Raw genomic sequence first — 24,833 nt, 5'->3', positions numbered from 1 at the left:
CAAAAAGTCCCCATTAAGATGTAAAAGTGAATTTACACTACTATAAAACAAAGGAAAGGCTATTACAACTGCTTTGCCAGAAAGACAGCTTTTACCTCTCCTGGAGTCCCCCCACTGGCGCTGTCCATCCCTTTTTCTTACCATGTGCCCCCTTTGCAAGCCATGAATCTATAGACACACACCGTGCTCACAAGATTTGACTGACAGCAGTACAAACCAATGGCTCCTGATGCCCTCAGGCTGCATTCACACCTGAGCGTTTTGTTTTCAGGCAGAAAGTCACCCGATCGTACCACGATTTTTCAAGGGTCAAAAGATCACCAAAGTAAAAAGCAGAAAAACTCCCAAATCTGCCGGAATTGATCTACAAAAAAAGCCACAGAACTTTTTTGAGCTTCAGGCCTTTGGCTTCAGGCAACATGGAGTGTAGATTTCAGGCTACAAAACACTGAGGTGTGAATGGGACCTCAGAGTCTCCTGTGAGAAGAGAAGTGAGAGAGGCGCTAGATCAGTGGAGGAATCAAGTAAATGTTTAGTTCCAGGGGGGTGGAAACAAGCGGTGGAGCATTTTTTACCTTAAGGCATAGAATGCCTTAAGGCAACAAAAAAATCTTAGCATCACTAACCTTTCAAGGCAATGGGTTGCTGACTTGGCACCCTCCCCTATTCAAAATCCTAGTGCTCTCAAACTCTACGTTACTATGCTCAGGGATCACCAGGTGCAATACCAATAGGTATTTCCTTTTAAGTGGCTCCTTAAAAAGGTAGATGTGGCTTACTGAGGGGATCTCCAAGGGGCAATAGAACATCCGCCAAGAGAACACTGGCTGATCACATGAGCCTCAGCCAAAATCTCCATTACCCAATGATTAGGCCCATAGCCTGACCTAAAGGTGCTCACACAGCAAACTTTTTATTTTACATTTGTTTAGGGTTCTATGTTGGCCACCTTTATTACATTGCAATAGACTTTAAGATCACCAAGGATTTGGTAGGATTTCCATTTCACTTTTGTACTGTAGTTGTCTGCGGCTAATCTTTAGCTGCCACTTTCTTCTTTGCGAACATTCAGATGGTGCCTTTATGATCACTCAAAATTTTTCCGCTGGCAAATAGAATCCCCTTTTTAGTGGCTATACCTCATTCACACTTTACATAGTAGGTGAGGTTGAAAAGAGACACAAGTACATGGAGTCTAACCTATGTGTGTGATTATATGTCAGTATTACATTGTTTATCCCTGTATGTTGCGGTCGTTCTAGTGCTTATCTAATAGTTTTGTTTAACCACTTGCCACCCAGGCCAATTCTGAAATTTCTCTCCTACATGAAAAAAATCATAATTTCTTTGCTAGAAAATTACATAGAACCCCCAAACATTATATATATATATATATATATATATATATATATATATATATATATATATTTTTAGCAAAGACCCTAGAGAATACAATGGCGGTTGTTGCAACTTTATATCTCGCACGGTATTTGCGCAGCAATTTTTCAAACGTGTTTTTTTTGGGAAAAGAAACAGTTTTGTGTTTAAAAAAAATAAATAAAAAAACCCCCAAAAAAACAGTAAAGTTAGCCCAATGGTTTTGCATATTGTAAAAGATAAAAAGTTATGCAGAATACCCAACATGTCATGCTTCAAAATTGCACACACTCGTGGAATGGCGCCAAAGTTTGGTACTTAAAAATCCCCATAGGCGACATTTGAAATTTTTTTACTGGTCACATGTTTTGAGTTAGAGCGTTCGCTTCTCCGTGCGAGCAAATTTTTTTTATTTTGACACTTTTTCAAAAAAAAATTAATTTTTTTGATCACTTTTATTCCTGTACAAGGAATATAAACATCCCTTGTAATAGGAATATGACATGACAGGTCCTCTTTATAGTGAGATATGGGGTCACTAAGACCCCGCATCTTACCACTAGGCTGGGAAGCCTGAAATAAAAAATAAATAAATAAATAAATAAATAAACCGTTTGCCACTTCCCAGCCGAAGCGGCGTGTTTTTTTTTTTAAATGCTGAGGCCGGCCGCGATCATAAAGACTCCGGCAACCATCTGGTCCACCGGAAATCTCTATGATGAATATCCGGGGGTCGGCGGATCCTCTGCCCGGCTCACCGATCGTAGCGGTGAGTCTGTAGAAGCACCGGAGGATGGCGGGGGGCGTCCCCTCTCGCCTTCCGTAAGAATGATCAAGTGGTGGAACAGCTGCTATGATTATTCTTATGATGTAGGAAATCACCGGCTGAAAACGGCAATATCTGAATGATATCTGTAGCTACAGGCATCATTCAGGTATACCCGCTCAAAGTCCGTCACGTCATATGACGGCGGGAGGGCGTGAGGAGGTTAAACTATCGATGGCCCCCGCTGATAACACTGTCTGTGGAGGGGAATTCCATATCCTTGCCTTACAGTTAAGAACCCTCTACGTAGTTTAAGGTTAAACCTCTTCTTCTAATTTTAATGAGTGGCCACGGGTCTTGTTAAAATTCCTTCCACAAAAAAGTTTTATCCCTATTGTGGCGTCACCAGTATGGTATTTGTAAATTGAAATCATTTTCCCTCTCAAGCATCTTCTCCAGAGAGAATAAGTTCAGTGCTTGCAACCTTTCATCATAACTAATGTCCTCCAGGACCTTTTATTAGCTTTGTTGCCCTTCTTTGTACTCGCTCCATTTCCAGCACATCCTTCCTGAGTACTGGTGCACATACCTGGACAGCATAACTCCAGGTGCAGCCGGACCAGAGTCTTGTAGAGTGGGAAAATTATCATTTTATCCCTGGAGTTAATCCCTTTTTTTAATGCATGCCAATATTCTGTTTGCTTTGTTAGCAGCAGCTTGGCATTGCATGTCATTGCTGAGCCTATTATCTACTAGGACCCCCAGGTCCTTTTCCCTTGTGAAGGCTGAGGAGAAGAATAAATTCAAGACCTTCGCCATCTCCCCATCCTCCCCATTCTTTGTAACCAGATGTCCTTCCTCATTATGGGGCCAATATGTTCTGTCCTCCCTTTATTACTGTTTACATACGTAAAGAATTTCTTGGGATTTTCTTGCTCTCCTCCGCTATGCGTCTTTCGTGTTCTATCTTAGCCGCCCAAATTGCACCCTTACATTTCTTGCTGCATTCCTTATAAAGTTTGAATGCTGATGATGATCCCTCAACCTTGTATTTTTTTAAGGCCTTCTCTTTTGCTTTTATGTGCATTTTTACATTGGCGTTAAGCTATCCAGGACTTTTGTTCACTCTTTTATATTTATTACCCAATGGAATGCACTGGCTAATGCCCTTATTTAATATGCTCTTAAAGCGAACCCATCTCTCCTCTGTGTTCTTAAGATTTTATTCCAATTTATACCTTCTAGCAAGGTTCATAGTTTAGGGAAGTTGGCTCTTTTGAAATTAAGTGTCTTTGTATTTCCCTTATAGTGGTTGTAAACCCTTACAGACCACTTTAACCTACAGGTAAGCCTAGATTAAGGCTTACCTGTAGGTGCTTGAAATATCTCCTAGACCTACATGGTCTAGGAGATATTTGCAAATCGGCGTATGGAGATTTCTTCTGCGCATGCACCTGAGTTAGAGAGGGCACGCTGTGTCGTTTCTAGCTCGGGTAATGCCGTGACTGCGGCTCCCGCGCACATGCGCGGGAGTGACGGAGCATGACTTCAGCCAGTCACAGAGCCGGAGTTCACGGTCCCGAAAGGAAGAGGGGTGAAGAGTGCATGCTCGCTGCTAGCAAGGAAAACGGGGACATCATGGGCTTCTCCTGCGAAGCATAGTAGCCCATTATGCTTTACCTTTGCAGGGAAACATAGAGGAAGTAAAACCCATTTGTGTGATTTATACTGAAGCCAATTGACCTGTGATCGATGTTTCCTAAATCTCCTCGTATTTCCACATACGTGATCAGGTCTGTATTGTTGGTAATCAGTAGATCTAGTATTTATAGTTTTATTTCTAGTTGGTGCATCTACAATCTGACCCATGAAATTGTCCTGCAAGACATTTAAGAACTGGCAAGCCTTAGGCGAATGCATGGTTCCCTCCAACCAGTCTATGTCTGGATAATTAAAATCCCCCAATATAACACTTCCCATCCTTGCTGCTAATCCAAATTGTGATAGGAGGTCCGCCTCCCCCTCCTCCCTCAGTTTAGGGGAACTATCGCATACTCCCAGTATTTTCTCTTTAGCTTCATCCCTTTGGAGCTCTACCCATAAGGATTCCACCCCTCCCTAGCTCCCTTAGTGATGTCATCTCTCACATTCACTTGTACATTATTCTTGATATACAGGCATACCCCTCCCCCTTTTTACCCTTTCTATCCCTGGGATAAAGGGTATACCCTTGAATGGTTGCCAGACAATCATGAGAGCTGTTGTACAAGGAGGATTTGGATTTTGTAGGAATTTTAGAGACTTGGTTCAACAGTATCTCTAGTTAACCCATCTTGTCCGCCAGGCTCCTGGCAAATGCTGTCACCAGGGTGATAGTAAATTGAAGGACTTTCTTATGTAGGCATATTGCCGCAAACGCTGTCACCGGGGTGTTATCACATGAAAGTGTTTTTTTTTGTTTTGTTTCTTGTGGTGTTGTATTCATGATGGTAAATGCACTATAACTAGTTGCACATATGTTATGTAATAAGTAGCAAAATTATTGATCATTAATAAAAAGGTTGCCGCTCACGTTGGTGATTAATAATTTTTTTTTTGTCATTTAGCGCCCCCAGGGTTGAATACTTATATCTTGAATTGAGAAGTGGAAAATTGTATTCTCTTTTTTTCAGGGGAGCAGCAATAGAATATTTTTGAGTTTTTTTTAATCTATATTTTTTTGTGGCACGGGGTTTCTCATATTTTTCACAGGCTCCTGGCATTGGTGAACATGCCATGTAGTTTAGACCGGTTGTACACTATCCTCTTATTGGGTGTTCCGAGATTGCAACTAGGACCTGTTACTATACTTACCTTGGGTTTATGTGCTTTAGTCAACCTACCCCTTCTTTAGTACTGGTGATCAATTAAGAAGTTGGCCCAGGCCTCCAGGAACCCAAACCCCTCCTTACTACACCAGATCCTCAGCCACTTATTTACTTCCCTAATCTCCCTTTGCCTTTCTGGTGTGGCTCGATGTACTGGTAGTATTCCTGAGAATACTACCTTGGAGGTCCTTTTCCTTAATTAGCTCCTAAGTCCCTAAAATAGTTCTTTAGGACACTCCATCTGCCTCTGACTTTGTCATTGGTGCCAACCTGCACCATGACAGCCGGGTCTTCCCCAGCCCCTCCCAGTAATCTGTCTACCAGATCCGTGATGTGGCAAACCTGAGCACCCAGTAAACAGTATACAGTTCGGCGCTTCAGGTCTTTGTCACAGATTGCCCTCTCTGTCCTTCTACGAAATGAGTCCCCTACCAAAAGAAACTGTCTATCCTTTCCCTTCGCTTCCCCCCCCCCCCCCCCCACTCTCACTGGAGGAGTTCCTTCCCTGGCAGCTAGTAGAGTGCTTACTAACACAGATTTAGACAGATTTGTGAACAATATTTGAGAGAAATAGGCCTTTTGTGTACATGGAAAAAGTTGTAGATCTTTGCGTTCAGCTCATGATAAAAAGGGGCAAATACAAAAGTGTTGCATTTATAATTTTGCTTGTCTAGATAGCAGAAAATAGAAATGGAAATAGGACAGGTTAATGTCCTTCAAAGAAAGATTAGGTGGACAGGGTGGATACAAGAATTAAATTGGTAGGAAGGAGTATATAGTAACTTGTAATTTGCAGTGTGGTGGCGTACATTGGGGTGCAACACTCCATTAAATTTTGTGATTTTTTTTTTTAAAGGCCATTAAAATAATAAAAAGACAAAAATTTATGAAAAACATTTCTGCTTTATTGTACAGATCTATCAAACGGTTATAAACATAAGAAATTTAGCAGACAGAAGTGCAGATTCAAGCTCTGTCATCTAAGGTCACTAGATTTGCAGATAACCGATATTTTTAGATAAAAAGATTTAGCTTCACTTGACCCTCTCTCCTAGGATTGTAAACTTTAATGAGCAGGGCCCTCTGATTCGTTCTGTATTAAATTGTATTGTAACTGTAAGGTCTGCCCAAACTGTTGGCGCTATATAAATGCTGTATAATAATAATGATAGATTTTAGATACAAGAATCAGTGTATCCATAGACACGGGAGAGATAGCATCTAGGCACATACCAGTCAAATGTCTATGGTCATGCCTTATGCAGACATCCTGCGTTACTGGCCTTAAAAAAAAAAAGTATGGGATTCTTTTTTATCCCATAATTATAGTTACCTAGGTGGATGCAGCTTCGGTACGATGCTGCATCTGTCCCCCCGCCGCACCTTCACTGTGAACCGAGTGATCGAACACTGACGATGGCTCGGTTCTCTCAGCTCCCCCAGCGAAGAGCTGCTGACTGTCAATCAGAAGCTCTCCTCTCTGCTCCTCCACGCTCATTGGAGTGCTGAGCTGTGGAGGGGCAGAAAGTGGCCATCTCAGCAGAGAGCTGAGAGGCTGGGACAGCCATCAGTCCAGGCACCTAGCGGATTCAGACTTCCAGACGCGAGGCTAACGTGGTGCCTGGACTGATCTGGGTGTTGTCAGCAGAGAATGGACTTCAGACCGCTCTGCTAAAAACAGGTCACAGGAGTGCAAAACTAATTGCATTCCTGTGACCCATAGGAGAAGTCCAGCGAATGAGCTCAGGCGGGACTTCTCCTTCAATGTTCATAGTCTGTGCACAGGTGCACTTTAACAAATAATTTCTAAGGATTCTATATACATTATCTCACAAAATTGAGCACACTTCTTACATTTTTATAAATATTTTATTATATCTTTTCATGTAAAAACACTGAAGAAATTACACTTTGCTACAATGTAAAGTAGTGAGTGTACAGCTTGTATAACACTGTAAATTTGTCCCCTCAAAATAACTCACACAGCCATTAATGTCTAAACCACTGGCAACAAAAGTGAGTACACCCCTAAGTGAAAGTGTCCAAATTGGGCCCAATCAGCCATTTTCCCTCCCCTGTGTCATGTGACTCGTTAGTGTTACAAGGTCTCAGGTATGAATGGGGAGCAGGTGTGTGTTAAATTTGGTGTTATCACTCACTCTTTCACACTGGTCACTGAAAGTTCAACATGGCACCTCATGGCAAAAAATTCTCTGAGGATCTGAAATAAAGAATTATTGCTCTACATAAAGATGGCCTAGGCTATTAGAAGATTGCCAAGACCCTGAAACTAAGCTGCAGCATGGTGGCCAAGACCATACAGCGGTTTATCGGGACAGGTTCCACTCAGAACAGGCCTTGCCATGGTCGACCAAAGAAGTCGAGTGCCCAAAGTGTCAATATTTTGTGTGGCCACCATTATTTTCCAGCACTGCCTTAAGCCTCTTGGGCATGGCGTTCACCAGAGCATCAGAGGTTGCCACTGGAGTCCTCTTCCACTCCTCCATGACGACATCACGTAGACGGATGTTAGAGACCTTGCTCTCCTCCACCTTCCATTTGAGGATGCTCCACAGATGCTCAATAGGGTTTAGGTCTGGAGACATGCTTGGCCAGTCCATCACCTTTACCCTCAGCTTCTTTAGCAAGGCAGTGATCGTCTTGGAGGTGTGTTTTGGGTCGTTAGTATGTTAGAATACTGACCTGTGGCCCAGTCTCCGAAGGGAGGGGATCATGCTCTGCTTCAGTATGTCACAGTACATGTTGGCATTCATGGTTCCCTCAATGAACTGTACCGCCCCAGTGTCTGCAGCACTCATGCCATCCCAGACCATGACACTCCCACCATGCTTGATCGTAGGGAAGACACGCTGTCTTTGTGCTCCTCACCTGGTTGCCGCCACACACGCTTGGCACCATCTCATCAGACCACAGGACATGGTTCCAGTAATCCAGTGTTCGGTGTATGGTCTGAGCACTGTCAGGCTGACCCCCCACCCCTTCAACCTCTGCAGCGATGCTGGCAGCACTCATACGTCTATTTCTCAGCCTCTGGATATGACGCCGAGCATGTGCACTCAACTTCTTTGGTCGACCATGGCGAGGCCTGTTCTGAGTGGAACTTGTCCTGTTAAACTGCTGTATAGTCTTGGCCATTGTGCTGCAGCTCAGTTTCAGGGTCTTGGCAATCTTCATATAGCCTAGGCCATCTTTATGTAGAGCAACAATTCTTTTTTTCAGATCCTCTGAGAGTTCTCTGCCAAGAGGTGCCATGTTGAACTTCCAGTGACCAGTAAGAGAGTGAGAGCGATAACACCAAATTTAACACACCTGCTCCCCATTCATACCTGAGACCTTGTAACACTAATGAGTCACATGACATGGGGGGGGGGGCTAATTGGGCCCAATTTGGACATTTTCACGTAGGGGTGTACTCACTTTTGTTGCCAGCAGTTTAGACATTATTGGCTGTGTGTTGAGTTAATTTGAGGGGGCAGCAAATGTACACTGTTATACAAGCTGTACACTCACTACTTTACATTGTAGCAAAGTGTCATTTCTTCAGTGTTGTCACATGAAAAGATATAATAAAATATTTACAAAAATGTGAGGGCTGTACTCACTTTTGTGAGATACTGTATGTGTGCAGCTCTTGCAATATAGAAATTGGGATTTTTCAGATTTGTTAATGACTTAAAATGGACCAATCTATTTCAGGTAGAGTTAGCTACATCCATGAAGGGTCCGTTTCCCAGCTCTATGCATGCATGGTGCCTATAGTGAACCTTCTGGGCATTTTAAAACTGAACCCCGAGACAGGTAAAAATCCAAAATTGAAGAAGGGCAGTCCCCCACACTGCAAGGGTTGAATGCTCATTTACATCTAGGTAAAGGGAGAAAACAGTTTCTTACCCAATCCACCATTCCCACAAGTTCCTCCACACTGCTAGACCAGACTCTTCTAACCTTTGTCCCAGCGAGCGCAGGTCCAATGACATTATCAAAACCAATGCAGAATCAGGTAACTATAACTGCTTTTCCTATTCCATAGGTCTAAATGAGCATTTAACCCTTGTGGTGCAGGGGCAGTTCAACGGCAAAGGAGGATTTAACTTTTAAAAATGAAAATTCCTAACTGGCACCATAAGGTTACTGCAATTATCGATCAGAGAACATTCCCTTGTGAGTTCTTCTGCATATGGTAATACTTTCTTACTAGGCTTGAGTTTGCTCACTTTAGGGCTAAGCCTTTGGTATATTTGTCATTCAAGAAAGTCCCTGATGGATACAAAAGGCAGTCTCAATATTTTAGAGGATACAGTTAGGCAGGGTGTAATCCCAGGGTCAGGGAATTCAAGCCCTTATTTATAAAATGATAAGAATTCACATGTGGGGTTTTATGCCTGCATCTTGTTGCACTTGCTTTTAGACAGCACTTCTACCTTTCAAAGTTTAAAATGCCCATTTCAGGAACATGTAGTTAGTTATCAATTCTGGAGCACTTCTGACATGCAAAGCCTTGCCCTCAACATAGTCACGGTCAGTCAGCCTGAGATTGGAGATAGTTGCAGCGCACCAAAATGGAGACAATGGTTGCAGCACTCTCAATGAGCCACAATAAATTTAATTATATGTAAGTATATGCAAGGTAATCACCTTGCATATACTGTGGTGTTTGTAGGTAAAGCAGGTGGGGTAAGTGGCACTACCTATAAATGGGGAACAAAGCTAGTCCCCGACCAATAATGCACTCTATCATACTAATAGTGCTAAAGTGAACCAAATAATAATAAATCATATAACGTGATATATATATATATATATATATATATATATGTGCATTGATAAACCATATCATACAAAAAGAATATAGATAACAGCACCACGTGTGTGATTGATGCTAAATGTGCAAAAAACAAATTAATTCTCTACGTGACATAGAAACCAAATAACAAAAAAAAATACATCAAAAATTACATAAGGAATTCTAGTCCATCAATTAATGACCAGTGTGCCAATCAATCAAGGAATATAAAATGTGCTAACCAAAATTACATATGACAAAAAAAAAAAAAAAAAAAAACATAAGGTTGTTCTAAAGTAAGTGAAGCTCCAAAATGACCAAGTGTTCAAGAAAACAGGTGACTCTTGTGCTCAACAGATCACTTAACTCTAGTGCTCCCCCTCAAGGGTTCCCACTCGCCAACTCCTGCTAACCCTGCAGGGGTAATAGGCATATGTAAATGGACGTGGATAATCTTCCTTACTGGCTTCCTTAGCGGTTTACCGGTAGACCCTCTCACTGGCTCCTCTCCCCGCTCCAGCAGACCAGGATATCCACACCGATCTCCTACTTAGCACTTTCCCATTCACAGTATCCAAAAAAGAGGGTCAGAAGCTTTCCAGGGCTGAGTCGTCATAGGAAAGAGATATAGCTCCCAAAGTGTAGAACTAACATTACATTTTATTAAAAAAAAGTTATAAAACTTTCCCATCAAATGGGTAATTATTAAAATCAACTACAAACTATGGTCAAAAACAGCATCAAGCAGGGCCGGTTTGCAGCGTGCGTTCCAACTGCATTCCAGGCTCCCTACATCCGTACTGGAAATGACGCAAGTGCGTGGCTCCGCCTTACGCCGTTCATCATGGACATTCTCAAAGGCAGCCAATAGCGACGAAATGTGTGGGCTAAATGTGTGGGCTAACCCCCAGCTCTGCCCAACAACCCCAGCTGATTCTGGTCACCTTTCCATAAACTGAAGATATCAATATATCTTTTAAAAACGATAAGTTCTGATGTATTGGTGAAGATGGTTTCATCTTCCCATTGGGCCATGAACAGGCCTGCCACACTGGGAGCCCTGTAAGACTACTCTCTTAAATACCTCTGTGTTTGTTGTTGTTTTTAATAGGGGGATTGAAAATAGATTGATTCTTGGCTTACGCATTTCATCATGGACGTTCTCAAAGGCAGCCAATGGCGAAAAAATGTGTGGGCTAACAGTGCCTGAGGAAAAACATACCCCAATGTCAGTGGCATTAGTAACAAAACAAAAAATACATGGTATAGGTGGTGTCAGTGAAAAAAAATGTCCCACTGTTTGAGGCTTCTCTGAAAGGGAAAAAATGTCCCATGTAGGTAAGGAAACTCACCAAGGCATCAGTGGGATCAGCGGAGTCACTAGGGCTGGTGTCACCTGGTGCGTTAAAACATGGTGTCTCCCCCTGTGTATCCTGCCCAGTGCCCTGCAGGCAGTGCGCAGTCACAGGGCACACCCCAAACTGGTCCCTGTAAATGATAGTATAGGGTGGTATAGTGGAAGGTTAGGGTAGTATAGGGTGGTATAGGGCAGGTTAGTGCGGTATAGGGCAGTCTGGGATGGTATAGGGCAGGTTGGGGTGGTATAGGGCAGGTTAGTGAAGTATAGGGCAGTTTGGGTGGTATGGGGCAGGTGTCATGGTTATGCAATAGAGCATGTCTGCTTACCTGTCTCCATGAGACAGAGACCGGCCGACCCTCCCCTGACTGCTTTTGTAATCCATCCTCTGGCATGGCTCCACCCTAGCTCCTATCAGAGAACTCTATATTAACCTGTGCACTGCAGGCCAACCCTGCTGATCAACCTTTGTGTGTTAGCTTCCTGTTACCTGCCGTGTTCTCTTCTGTTGTTCTGTTACAGACTTTGGCGTGTCCTTGACTATCCCTGTCTGCCTGTGATCCTGACCTTTTGGCGTGTTCCTGACTATTCCTGTCTGCTTGTGGCCCCGACCTTAGCTTTATCCCTCACTATTCCTGTCCTCCTGTTGCCTACTGTGGGTGTGAGCTGGGGGACCCTGGGGGTCGCAACCTGGAGCCAGTTGCAGCCAAGTCCATCCTTACCACTAGAGGCTCTGGTGCACACCTGTTGGCTCTTCGACTCCGCGCCCCAGGGAATCTTATGCTCTAACCTCGGTGGGATCTGTCTCCCGTCCGCAGCAGTCAGCCTTAGGGTCCACAACCTTGCGGTGCACTCCTGATCCCTTCGGTGTGCATCTGTCACCTCGCCTCAAGGTGACCTGACAGCAGGTTAGTGAGGTATAGGGCAGTTTAGGATGGTATAGGCCAGATTAGTGACGTATAGGACAGTTTGGGGTGGTATAGGGCAGTTTGGGGTGGTATAGGCCAAGTTAGTGAGGTACAGGACAGTTTGGGGTGGTATAGGACAGGTTAGGGTAATATAGGGCAGTCTGGGGTGGTATAGAGCAGGTTATTGAGGTACAGGGCAGTTTGGGGTGGTATAGTGCAGATTTGTGAGTTATAGGGTAGTTTGGGTGGTATAGGGCAGGATAGTGAGGTATAGGCAAGGTTTATGAGGTATAGGGCAGTTTGGGGTTGTATAGGGCAGGTTAGGGTAATATAGGGCAGTTTGGGGTGGTATTGGGCAGGTTAAGGATCTATGCAGTGACAGCTTGCAGTAGCTTATAACAGATGAAGACACTTGAGGCTGCTGTGTCCTCGCCTTTCTCCTCCTTCAGCTGCAGGATAAGCTAAAGTAGAGAAGTCTGTGGGAGGAGTGTAGGAGGCAGTCACACCCCAGCTCTGCCCACCAACCCCGGCTGATTCTGGTCACCTTTCCATAAACTGAAGATATCATCAATATATCTTTTAAAAATGATAAGTTCTGCTGGTGTATTCGTGAAGATGATTTCATCTTCCAATTGGGCCATGAATAGGCCTGCCACACTGGGAGTCCTGTAAGACTACTCTCTTAAATACCTCTGTATTTGTTGTTAATAGGGGGATCCAAAATAGGTTTATTCCTCAACTCCCTATATAAAATGTCCTGATTTCCAGGTAAACTTTAGGAGAATAGGAGAAAGATTGCGGCCATAGGTGGTCACCTGTATCAACAATAAAATGGCTGCCATACTATGTATTTATATGGGGTTTTATTAAAATGGCAGTTTGTTTTATGTCATATTTCAGTCATAATGTCAGCATTATAACTATACCGCCAATGGCTATCTCACACCTTATGATTGTATTTTAGAACGCTATCTTTATCATTAATCCCGCTGCGACTTGACTTATATTGGTTAGCTAACAACTGCGATTATGTTAAAAACAGCAGATCTACTAGAAAATGGCTGCAGCCGTAGACCATCATCTGTACCTACGAGAACTAATGCAGGGCTACAAGAAAATGGCCACTCATTAAACCTAATATCGTATCTATTTAAGGACACTTCTAGTGCCTATCCATATTCCCTGATGAAGTCACGTGACCGTGACGCTACGCGTTGGAACAGGTAGGCATCGTAAGTGACGTCAGGTTGCGAGCTCGCTGATCATGGTGCTCTGTTTGTTTGCATGTTTTTAATCTGAGTACCAAACTGGCAGTTATTTTTAATAAATAAATTCAAGATTCAACATACTTCACGATCTGGGACCCTTCTTTTCTCCCCTATATACATTGTTACTGGATTTGGAAATTTTCTGCCTTTTTTTTTTCATGCATTGCTGCCATTTTAATTCCTCACGCTGTTACCTTACAGCGGTAAGGTAAGGGGCTAATCCACACAAAGGTGTAATTGCACTGAAGAAAATTCAACCACCAAGTCACTGTTCACATTCTCTGCACAGAGTGCCAACTGGAGCAGCACTTTACAGCTTCAGTTCACCCACCTATATGGACACTATTTTTGATTGGAGCACTTTTATATTTAATTTGAAGAGTTTTATATTTGGACATTTGTAGATATTGGCACCTTATTTTTGAATGAATGAAATACTTGTATCGCGCACAATGCGAACTGAATCGCCTCTAGGCGCTGTGGTGAGCTTTGATCATCTGCTAAAAGAGGAAGGTCTTGAGTTTTTTCCTAAAAGCCAGGTGATTTTCTTCCTGGCGGATGTTGATTGGTAGAGCATTCCATAGCCGAGGCCCTTGGACAGCGAATCTCCGATCACCCTTGGATTTATACCGGGCTTTGGGCACGAGGAGGAGGTTTTTGTTGGCTGATCGAAGACTGCGGTTTGGTGTGTAATGATTTATTTTCTCCATTAGGTTTTGCGGAGCTTCTCTATGCACGCATTTGTGGGTGAGGCAAAGGGTCTTGAACGTGATCCGATTTTTTACGGTTAGCCAATGTAAGCTCCTCAGTGAAGGAGAGATGGATTCCCAGGGTTTTTTTCCTGTTATCAGCCTTGCCGCTGTGTTTTGGATCAGTTGTAATCGCGCAAGTTGATATTGTGGTAATCCTATGTAAAGCGAGTTTGCGTAGTCCATTCGTGAATTAATGATTGTTCCAACTACCACTGCTTTGTCATTCTTTGGGATAAAAGGGATGAGTCTGCGAAGCATGCGCAGCAGATGGTGAGATCGACTGACTACAGATCCTATTTGTGCATCCATTGACATTTGTGCGTCTAAAATAACCCCGAGACTCTTCGCTTTGGTCTTTGGGGAGATAGTCTGCCCAAAGACGGTTGGTGGAGACCAGGAGGTTTTGGTTGCGGGATTATGATTTGGGTGTAAGATAAGAAGCTCTGTCTTTGATTCGTTCAGCTGGAGGGAGTTGGTGGTCATCCAGTCCTCTATTGATTTGAGGCAGTTTTCAAGTTGTTGTTGGTGATCTTTTCTTCCATTGATCCGGAAATAAAGTTGCGTGTCGTCAGCGTAAGAGTGGAAGCAGAGATCTGAGCATCTGATGATTTGAAGGAGTGGGCGAATGTAAATGTTGAAGAGAACGGGTGACAACGGAGAGCCTTGAGGGACTCCGCAGGTGACTGCCCGAGTTTCGGAGAGGAATTTTCCTAGTTTCACTGTCTGTGACCGATTTCCTAGGAAGGACGCGAACCATTGGAGATCTATGTCTTGGACTCCGGCTACTTCTGTGAGGCGGACGAGTAGAGTATTATGATCTACTGTATCAAACGCTGCACTTAGGTCTAGCAGTACGAGGAGACACGGCTCTCCGTCATCTGCTGCTTCGAGGGCGTCGTCCCAAATCTTGAGGAGAGCTGTTTCTGTTCCATGACCCGGGCGGAAGCCTGATTGCAGCGGGTCCAGGAGTTTGTGAGTATCCAGGTGAAGTTGTAGCTGATGTACTACAGCTTTCTCCATGATCTTAGAAATGGTGTTGAGGCTTGTAATTGGCCTACGGTTGTTTGGATCCTGAGGGTCCAGGTTTGGTTTCTTGAGTAGAGGTTTGACGATGCCTTGTTTGAAGATGCTGGGAACAATCCCTCCGTGGAATGATCGGTTTATGAGGTGGGTTATGGTTGGAGCCACGATGTCGGAGCATTCTTTCAGTAGTTTTGTGGGGATGATGTCAATAGGTGAGGTACTGTCACGCAGTTTATTAATGATGTTTTTTGCGGTGTCTACGGTAATTGGGGATAGTGACAATTTTGGCGGTTGCGGTATGTTGGTGCAGACATCCTCTTTATGTATTTGCTGGCTGAGGTTGGATGTTTTCTTCTGACAGATGGTTTCCCTGATGGTTTTGACTTTATCGATGAAAAAATCCGACAGTTTGTCACAGTAATCCTGGGATTCGCTTTCTGGGGGTTCTAGGCACACCGGATTCATTGATTGATTAACCAGTTTAAACAGTTCCCGTGGTTGGTTTGCGGCCGTTGAGATTGTATATGAGAAGTGGTCCTTTTTGGCATTGAAGATTGCTTTCCGATAATTCTCTGTGAGACCTTTGTAGTTAAATAGGTTTTCCTCGGTGGGATTTCTTCTCCATGTTCTTGCCGCTCTTCTGCGTTCTTGCTTTAGTACGGAGAGGGAGCTATTAAACCATCCAGAGTTTTTCTTCCGGATGAGTGCCCTGCGTTTTGGTGCTACCGAGTCTGCTGATTGCAGTAATGCCTTGTTCAGGGAGTTGAGTGTTTCCTCCGTAGAGTGGTTTAAGGTTATTGTAGATATCTTTTTGGACAGAGTGGTTTTGAAGGCTTCGGAGTACAGTTTTTTATGCGATCTGGTCCAGTGCGTTGTTACAGGTTTCCGTTTTGCGTTGGTGATGTTGGTAGCGATTTTGAATTTGATGGCGTGGTGATCCGTCCATGGCAGAGTTATGTTGTCGCATATGTTGACGTCGATGTTCTGTTTGAAAATGAGGTCCAGGGTGTGTCCTGACCCATGTGTGGGAGTCTTTATCAGTTGCTGGAGAACCAATTCTTCCAGTTGATTGATGCAGGCAGTCGTGATGGAGTCTTTAGGCTCCTTTGCCCAGAGGTTGAAATCTCCGAGTGCCAGGAAATTTTTTAATTTTAGGGTGTGCATTGCAAAGGATTCCATGAGGGGTGAAAGAAGATTGGACTTTGGTCCCGGTGGTCTGTAGCACAGTAGAATATGAGTGGTGTCATGGGGTGTTGGTTGAAGATATAGCGTCAGGGTTTCCATAAAAGGCACTGGGTTCTGAGATGATGGTTTAGTGAGATCCAGGTGACCTTTAAAGATCACTGCTAGGCCTCCTCCTTTTTTCCCTATCCGGTGTTCAGTTAGGATCCTGTAGTTTTCCGGCACCAATTCGGTGAGGATGGTGTTGCAGTCAGAGGTTAACCAGCTTTCGGTGATGAAGAGGCAGTCTACATCGTTCTCGATGATGAAGTCGTGTACTTCCAGTCTATGTTTGACTGCAGACCTGGCGTTAATCAAGGCGCAATCTAATTGTAGTGGTCGAGTAGATGTCTTCCTGTGGTTGGGAGCTGCTTGTCGTCCGGTTTTTAATAGTTGTTCTCTTTGAAGTATTTTTTGTATGGAAGATGGCAATGTGGTGTTGATGTTCCTTAGTCTGTGCAGAACTTCAGCTGAGTATTTGAAGTAGCACATGGTTTGCGGATGCTGTTGATGGTACTATGGGCCTAAGATAATGATCCTGATCAGGGTATTGATCCTGAAGAGGGGCTAGGTATCAGACTTGCCACCGTGCTTGAGGCTATTAGCGTGCAAGTTGATCAGGGGATGCCTATATGGATGCGGAAGGAGTTGTTGTATTCGGTTGCTGGCTGTTCCGGCTACCTTTACTTAAGGTGAAGGTCTCCGCTCAGAAAAGAAGTCTGGCTGTGATCTGGAGTAGTCGTCCTAGGATAGCGTAAAAAATGGAAAAGAGGCCGGAGGTAGGGGTATGCTAACCTATGGTTGTTCCTGATTGTTCCAGAGGAAGGCAAAAAAAACCCTGACAGTAGCAGCCAAACGCACCAGTGGGGCAAAAATTCCTTCCTGACCCCCGTAGGCGGTCGGATGGAGTCCCTGCAACAATCACTAGGGGGGGGGGGAGTGGAGGTGCGAGCTTACCTGGCTGCGGTGGTCCCCGTTAAACACTCTAGTTCCGGTGAATCTGGCTTGCTGTCAGCCTGACGTTTCTGGAAAGCTGTCTGGTTGCCCCTTGCAGTGTGATCTTTAAAATGGAGGGGAGGATGGAGGTAGGATAGAGGTTAGAGACTCCTGTCTTAACTCCTGTTTTCAATTCCTGGTTGTTAACTCTCCACTTTAGTTAAAAAAATCCACATGCAAGACACCATCAGGGAACAAGCTCGATATTAAGATATTTACTCGATATTAAGATTATATGTCACTTCTGTCACTTTCACTTTATATATTAGTATGTGTCTATGTTTAGTGCTTGTCTACACCATTGTTTGATCAGAATTTAGGACTTAATCTTATATGTGTTTACTTTCTATTTACTTTGGTTCCCACACTTCCTATATATTACTGCTATTTTAGTTATTACTTAGAGCGCAACACCAATTATTGATTTTTATCCTATTTATTTTGTTGGTTGACCAATTGAGTGTTTGCTGCAACTAGTAACCTCATCCCTATAGCCACAGGTAGTGCAGGAATAATAATTTCTTCATTCAAGTGTATAAAAGCACCTCTAGGTGCATGCATTTTAACTAACTGTAGACACTAGACGTGCTACACATGCCCAAAAAAGTCATAGTATGCAGGACATGTGCTACATGTCCAGCGCTTCTGCCAGGAACATGTAAACACACAGTTTCTGGTTCTGAACAGTGAACTGACAGATTGTCTTTTCATACAGAGTATGAACAGCGATCTGTTTTCCTGCACAGTCCACATCCCCCCTTCAGTTAGAACACTCCCTAGGATTCATATTAACCCCTTCACTGCCCCTAGTGTTAACCCCTGCACTGCCAGTGAAATTTTTACAGTAATCAATGCAATTTTAAATCGCACTGATTGCTGTATTAATGCCATAATATTGCAGTCACGATAAAAAAAAAAAAAAAAAAAAAAAAAAAGCGCTGATTGCCATTACTTAAGAAAAATTTTTTTTAAAAAAATGCCATAAAACTATCCCATATTTTGTAAACGCTATAACTTTTGTGCAAACCAATAAATATACCCTTATTGCAATTTTTTTTTACCAAAAATATGTAGAAGAATACGTATCTGCCTAAATTGAGAGAAAAAAATTTTTTTATATATTTTTTGGGGATATTTATTATAGCAAGAGGTTAAAAATAATGCAATTTTTTTTCAAAATTGTCCCTCATTTTTTATTAATAGAGCAAAAAATAAAAACCGCAGAGGTGATCAAGTACCACCAAAATAAAGCTCTATTTGTGGGAAAAAAAAAGGACCTCAATTTTGTTCTGAAGCCACGTTGCACGACCACGCAGTTGTCAGTTAAATCGTGCTGAATCACAAAAAGTGGTCTTGTCTAATGGTCCAGGGCTTAAGCGGTTAAATACTTTAATTTGTAATACTTTGTACCAGAATCATAATTTTAGTGTCATTTTCAATGTACAGTGCCACTATTCATTTATAACCTAACACAAGTATGTTTGTTTCTTTTTTTGTTTGTTTGGTACATTTTATTGTCAAAGTATTGCAGGGAAAAATGCATTTTTGCACAAACTTATCAAAAGAAAGCCAGGTTTGTCCTTATAAACAATATACAGTATGCATTACTTTGTTATCTTAAGTAATGACAAAGTTATTACCGAATAAACAGGTCCATATTAGAACTGTAAAAATTGCTCTGGTCCATAAGAGGACAGGTGTGGTAGGGGAAGCAGTTAAACACACAGCAGTATCTTGTTGCTGTATACTACTTCTATTTGTACTGTTATCCAACAGTTAAAAGTGTAACCTTGGGTAACCATGATCAGCAGCATAGTGTATCTATGTACTAGAATGGTTGATATATTACTCCAATAATGTAAATATAACAACTTCCCTTTTTAAAGAACACTATGGTTACAAATAATGAAACAAAAAAGTTTTATAAACGATTTACCTTGCTCCATATAATGCAGGATAAGTCTGGCTAGTGTTACTTTCATAATGCTTTCCCCGTCTCCTGTAGTAGAGACCGCACCGACATTGTTATCTGCATAGCCCCCGCTACCTGAAAGAAACATACAGGACATAAAACATCAAATCTATGTATAAAAGTATAGTGAAATTGTAAAACACATGAATGTTTTATCTCCAGTCCAAGCAAATCTCTCTACTTTCACACTGAGGCGCTTTACAGTCGCTACAGCGCTAAAAAGTAGTGCCTGCATAGCGCCTGTAAAGAGCCTCTCCGGTCTCTCCAGTGTGAAAGCCAGAGGGCCTTCACACTGGAGCAATGCGCTTGCAGGATGGTAAAAACAATCCTGCAAGCAGCATCTTTGCAGCTCCTAAAGCACCCCTGCCCACTGAAATCGTCACTTTGCCGGCGGTTTTAACCCTTTTTCGACCGATAGCCGAGGTTAAAAGTGTCCCGCTAGCGGCCGAATAGCACCGCTTTACCGCCGATGCCCGCCCCAGTGTGAAAGTAGCCTAAGGGCAATCAGAGTAAAAGAGTCTGAATACAAATGTACGATTAATCATTAAAGAATCAAAATTATAATCCCCTCGCGATCTTAAAACAGCATTTCCAGATTCTATGCAATAAGTGCAGAGTTCTCTGCTCACTTCTGACAGCTGACAAAAAAAATAAAAATAAAAAAATAATCCAGGCAGCCTGCCAAGTTTATCTCCACATCTCTTAGATCAAAAGCCATGAACTTAAGTCTGTAAGGGAAGTTTAAGCACTTAAAGACTAAACTTTTTTCTGACATCTGTTGCTTACACGTTAACAATCAGTATTTTTTGCTAGAAAATTACTTAGAACCCCCAAACATTATAATATATATATATATATATATATATATATATATATATATATATATATATATATATAGAATCGTGATCTTTATTCTAAGCAAAAAAAAAATTGCGATTCTCATTTTAGCCAGAATCGTGCAGCTCTAATGCACACCACACTTTTTACATATTTGTAAACAATTTTGAAAAACATTTATAATTTTCCTTCCACTTCACAATTATGTGCCACTTTGTGTTGGTTTATCACAAAAAATCCCAATAAAATACATTTGCATTTTTGGTTGTAACATGACAAAATGTGGAAACTTCCAAGGGGTATGAATACTTTTTCAAGGTAAATGATGGCAGGCATGTACTGACTCTTATTTAACATGAGTTTGAATGTGAATGCTTAATTCTGAACATAGCTACATCCCCAGTTATAAGAGGAGTGTGCACACTTATGCAACCACGTTATTTTAGTTTTACCCCCCCCCCCCCCCAAATCTGAGTTGTACAGTTTATAGGCCACATTAAAGGTGGAAAAAGTTCTGAAATTATTTATCTTTGTCTCATTTTTTTACAACACAGAAACCTGACATTTTAACAGGAGTGTGTAGACGTTTTATATCCATTGTATGTTACTATCACTTTTGAAGCATAAGGTCCAAGCAAATAGGGAATCTGAGTACGGCATTTCATTATCCACAGAAAAGTCTCAGAAGTGTTTGGCATTTTGTGGGGGTTAGTTCAGAAAATCCTATGTTACAGGGGCAATACAATACAATATTAAATTCAATATTAAATATTAAACTGTTAAAATCCTGTTTCACTTCCTCACTAGGGGTACCTGAGAGAGCTTCTCATAGTCGGGTAGTGTATTTAGTGACATCTAGTGATCACTTTTGAAAATATACCTCTACAGTCCAAGTAAAAGATGCTTTCTTCAAGACAGGTTAGTTTTGTTTTAGGTAGCTTTTAAGTAGATGCCAGACATATTTTTTTGTTATTAAATAGGGTGGGGTAGCGTTAAATCCTCTCCCAATGGACTTGACATGCAACAAATGCTTGCTGCAGATGAAACAATTCATGTAGGGTTGGTTCAGAGGGTTCAATATTGAGTTGGCCCACTCTTTGCAGCTATGACAGCTTCAACTCTTCTGGGAAGGCTGTCCACAAGGTTTAGGAGTGTGTCTTTGGGAATGTTTGACCATTCTTCTAGAAATGCATTTGTGAGGTCAGGCATTGATGTGGATGAGAAGGACTGGCTTGCAGTCTCTGCTCTAATATACCATACACCATATGTGTGCTATTGGGTTGAGGCCAGGCAAGTCAAGTTCCTCCACTTCAAACTCCCTCATCCATGTCTTTAAGGACCTTGCTTTGTGCACATACTTATGCTGGGTAGATGATAAAAGGGCCCCCGCGTGGCCATCTTAGGTCTCTTTGGAATGCATGGCCTGCTTGTGAGGATTACAGAGGAGGTCTCCGGAGAGCGCAGCCTACAGCCACTGCGGAACATTTACAGCCATCCCTCTGAGTGCAGAAGCAAGACACAGTGACCGGACTGGTTGAGGCTCCAGAGACACCTCTTGAAGCATCAGAAGGACCCGGTTCAACTTGTGGAGTGGAGCGGTGCGACGGAGCCGGCCGGCCAGAAGCAAGCTGTCACATTTTCTCAGTATCCAGTGGGTTGCCCATTGTTTATTACGCACTTGTACACACTTAGGCAGTCAACACAGCACTGCTGGGACCTGTAGTCCTACAGAGAAGGTTTTGATGAAGATGAAGACTGAAGTTAAACAGGCCTCAAGCCTATTTTGTGTCCTTAACCCTGTGTTTTCATCTAGCAACCTCAGGTGTTTCCACTACAGGAACAAATACAACACTCATTTACAGTTACATTTGCCTACTCCTTTTTGGATTACAAATTATTGCAAACATCAAAGCTAGCGGAAGAAAGAAGATTAAAGGACTGTATTCTGCATTACAAGGCCTGGTATTTTGACTAAAGTAGGGGGAGCTCCCTGGTGGTATATATATATATATATATATATATATATATATATATATATATATATATATATACATATACACACACACACACACACACACACACACGCACACATTATACATATACACACACACACGCCCTCGGATGTGGCCCGTGACTTCATGTTCTGGGATGGCGGGTTGGCAAGCCCAGACCGTGGGTTGTCGACCCACGATGCCAGAGCATCAGTGTTTTGAATGAAGCTGGCAGTAGAGGAAGCAAGCAGCTGCAGAGCAGAGCTGCATAAGCCAATGCTTCCTGTATAGCGCCAGCTCCTGTCACAGGTGGAGTGATGGAGTGATGGAGTGATTAAATGCATCCGCCTGGGACAGCAACAGCCAGCAATACCTGAATGAAAGCAGTGGTTATTGGGCTACTTTCAAACTGATCCACAGGTGCAGCACAGCGCGCCTGCGGGTGACCTGCACCGAGCCATAGATTTCTGTTATTATCGGCAGGTTTGGTGCGCTTTTAAAAGTGCACCATACATGCAGGATATAATAAGATTCTATGGCAAAGTGCAGCTAACCCACAGGAAAGCCATAGTTGCACTACGCTGCACCCGCAGTGCTGGTAAACCACAGCAAATCAATGTGAAAGCAGCCTTGGGCCCCTTTCACATGAGTGGTCCGACCCAATCAGATCCTCCATTCACCTCTATGGAGCGGCAGATGTAAATGAACTTGTGTTTATTTACACCCACCTACCTCCAATCCGATCCGCTAAAAAAACAAAACAGAAGGATTAAGTGAACTGGTGTGGAGTGTTGTTCTTTGTTGTTAACAGCAGGTGGAGACACAGGACATTCAGGTAATAACAAGGTATACTGTTATTATATTGTGTATTTTGAGGTTGTCTTTCACTGTTAGCTCTACACTAACATCGCACCACAGCTGTGTCAAGGGGACCAAGCTTAGTCAGTGGGGTTCATTAGCAGAGTAAAGGCTCAAACAAAATTCAGCAGCTCCTTCGGGGGTCAGTGCTACACCTATATGAAATGTTTGTCCTTTTTTTTCACACAAATAGAGCTTTCTTTTGGTGGTATTTAATCAACGCTGGGTTTTTTATTTTTTGCTATAAATCAAACAAGACTGAAAATTTGGTAAAAAAATAAATAAAAAAAGAAACAATTCATTGTTTCTGTTAAAATTTATTGCAGCGTATTGGCAGAGTATTCCACAGTGTTGCAGAATATTGCACAGTATGGGGAGAGTATTGGCATAGAGCAGCGCTGTGGGCACTACACATCCAGCCCACAGCGCTGCTGCCATCTTTCCCCCTCTCCCCTTGCACTGTACCGATCGGTACAGAGAGGGGAGGGAGGAACCGGTGTCATGACGCCGGTTTGTTTACAAGTGATCGCTCGGTCATTTGACAGAACGATCACATGGTAAATAGCCGCTACCCGGCGGTCACGGGTGTTTGCGGGAGCGCGCCCCAGGGGGTGCACGAGAGCAAGATTCTGGGAGGATGTCCACCCAGAAAAACACGACCACGCTCTAGCCATCTTTCGGCTATGGCTCGGTAGCCAAGTGGTTAATGTAGGTAAAGATGTTCTGAATTCCGTGCAAGAGATGGCAAGCAGGTGCATCTATGTTGGCACGCGAGCTGGGTTGCCAACCATTGGTATTGCTGACAGCGCCGGCTAACAGAGCAGTGGCTGAAATAGCCTGGCTTTAAACCCACTGTAGCTGCATGCAATCCCCACCTCTCTATTTATTCCTGGCTCAGCCGTGCTCCTTGACTGTATCTGGGTCTCGGGATGGTGGCGGGTGTGCGTTGTAGCAGGGCGCCCGCGTTGGGTGTGGTGCCATATGTCAGTTCCCGGGCAGCCAGGTTCGGTGGCACTACGGGAAGGCAATCGGTGCTACATGGAAGCTGACACAGTGTGGCGGGGCGACTACCCTCTATGGTAGCCGATATGTGCAAGCATTCTTTCTGCTGTATCTTACTGTATTAGGCATTTGCTGGCTTGTTTTTTTTTCTCCCTACCTCTTCTCCAGTTTGGATCCATAAATTTGTTTGCTCTTGGTGTCTTTTGGTTGGCGGTATGGGACTAAGAGGTTATGAATGCAGGTGGATAGGGGTGGCTGGCAGTGTATAGTTTTATGAATGGTGTGTTGTGACTTTGCAAGTCTGATGGCTGATCTGTGGGTGAATATGTTGCAGTGTGTGTATGTATGTGCATGTGTGGATGTGTGTGCGCAAATGTGTCACCATGTATAATGATGTGGGTGTTGTAGTTGGTGTGCGTTAGTGCAGATGTGTGATTTGTCACGGTTGGGGTTATGTGTATGTGCATGTTTTTGCGTGGGTGATTGGGTGTGGGTTTGCATGTGTGAACACGCATGTATGGGTGGTTTGGACATGTTTAGGATTTTATAGTTATTATGGGTGGTAGAGTATGGGGCATTTGAGGTACTGCTGGGTTGGATAGAAGTAGTAGAAGTAGTCCGTCGGAGTAGGCTACACATGATCGGAGTATGTCCGATTGGAGCATTTTGTCGGAAAATTTTACTGGCAAGTTGGAAAAGTTGGTCCGTCAGATACTCCGACGGAAACAGTCTGATGGAGACCACACACAGTCGGAATATCCGACAAAACGGTCCGATAGGACACATTCCGTCGGAATATCCGACCGTGTGTACAAGGGCTTAGAATACATATCG

At 43.1% G+C, this 24,833-nt stretch overlaps 1 protein-coding gene across 3 annotated transcripts in view; it reads right to left on the bottom strand.

Moving 5' to 3' along the window:
* ASRGL1 (asparaginase and isoaspartyl peptidase 1) overlaps positions 1–24,833 on the bottom strand; it is a 128,834-nt gene that overhangs the window by 5,599 nt on the left and 98,402 nt on the right. For all 3 annotated transcript variants that reach the window (XM_077487398.1, XM_077487397.1, XM_077487396.1), the window contains one exon: positions 19,276–19,386. In XM_077487398.1, coding sequence (XP_077343524.1) covers positions 19,276–19,386 — 111 coding nt within the window. The remainder of the gene's footprint in view (positions 1–19,275; positions 19,387–24,833) is intronic.

The sequence above is a fragment of the Lithobates pipiens genome, unplaced genomic scaffold (genome assembly GCF_037356315.1).
Source record: "Lithobates pipiens isolate NorthernLeopardFrog02 unplaced genomic scaffold, aLitPip1_a1.2 Scaffold_18, whole genome shotgun sequence".
Taxonomy (NCBI): Eukaryota; Metazoa; Chordata; class Amphibia; order Anura; family Ranidae; genus Lithobates; species Lithobates pipiens.
Note: the sequence above shows the minus strand (reverse complement) of the source record. Positions and strands in the feature narration are given on the sequence as shown.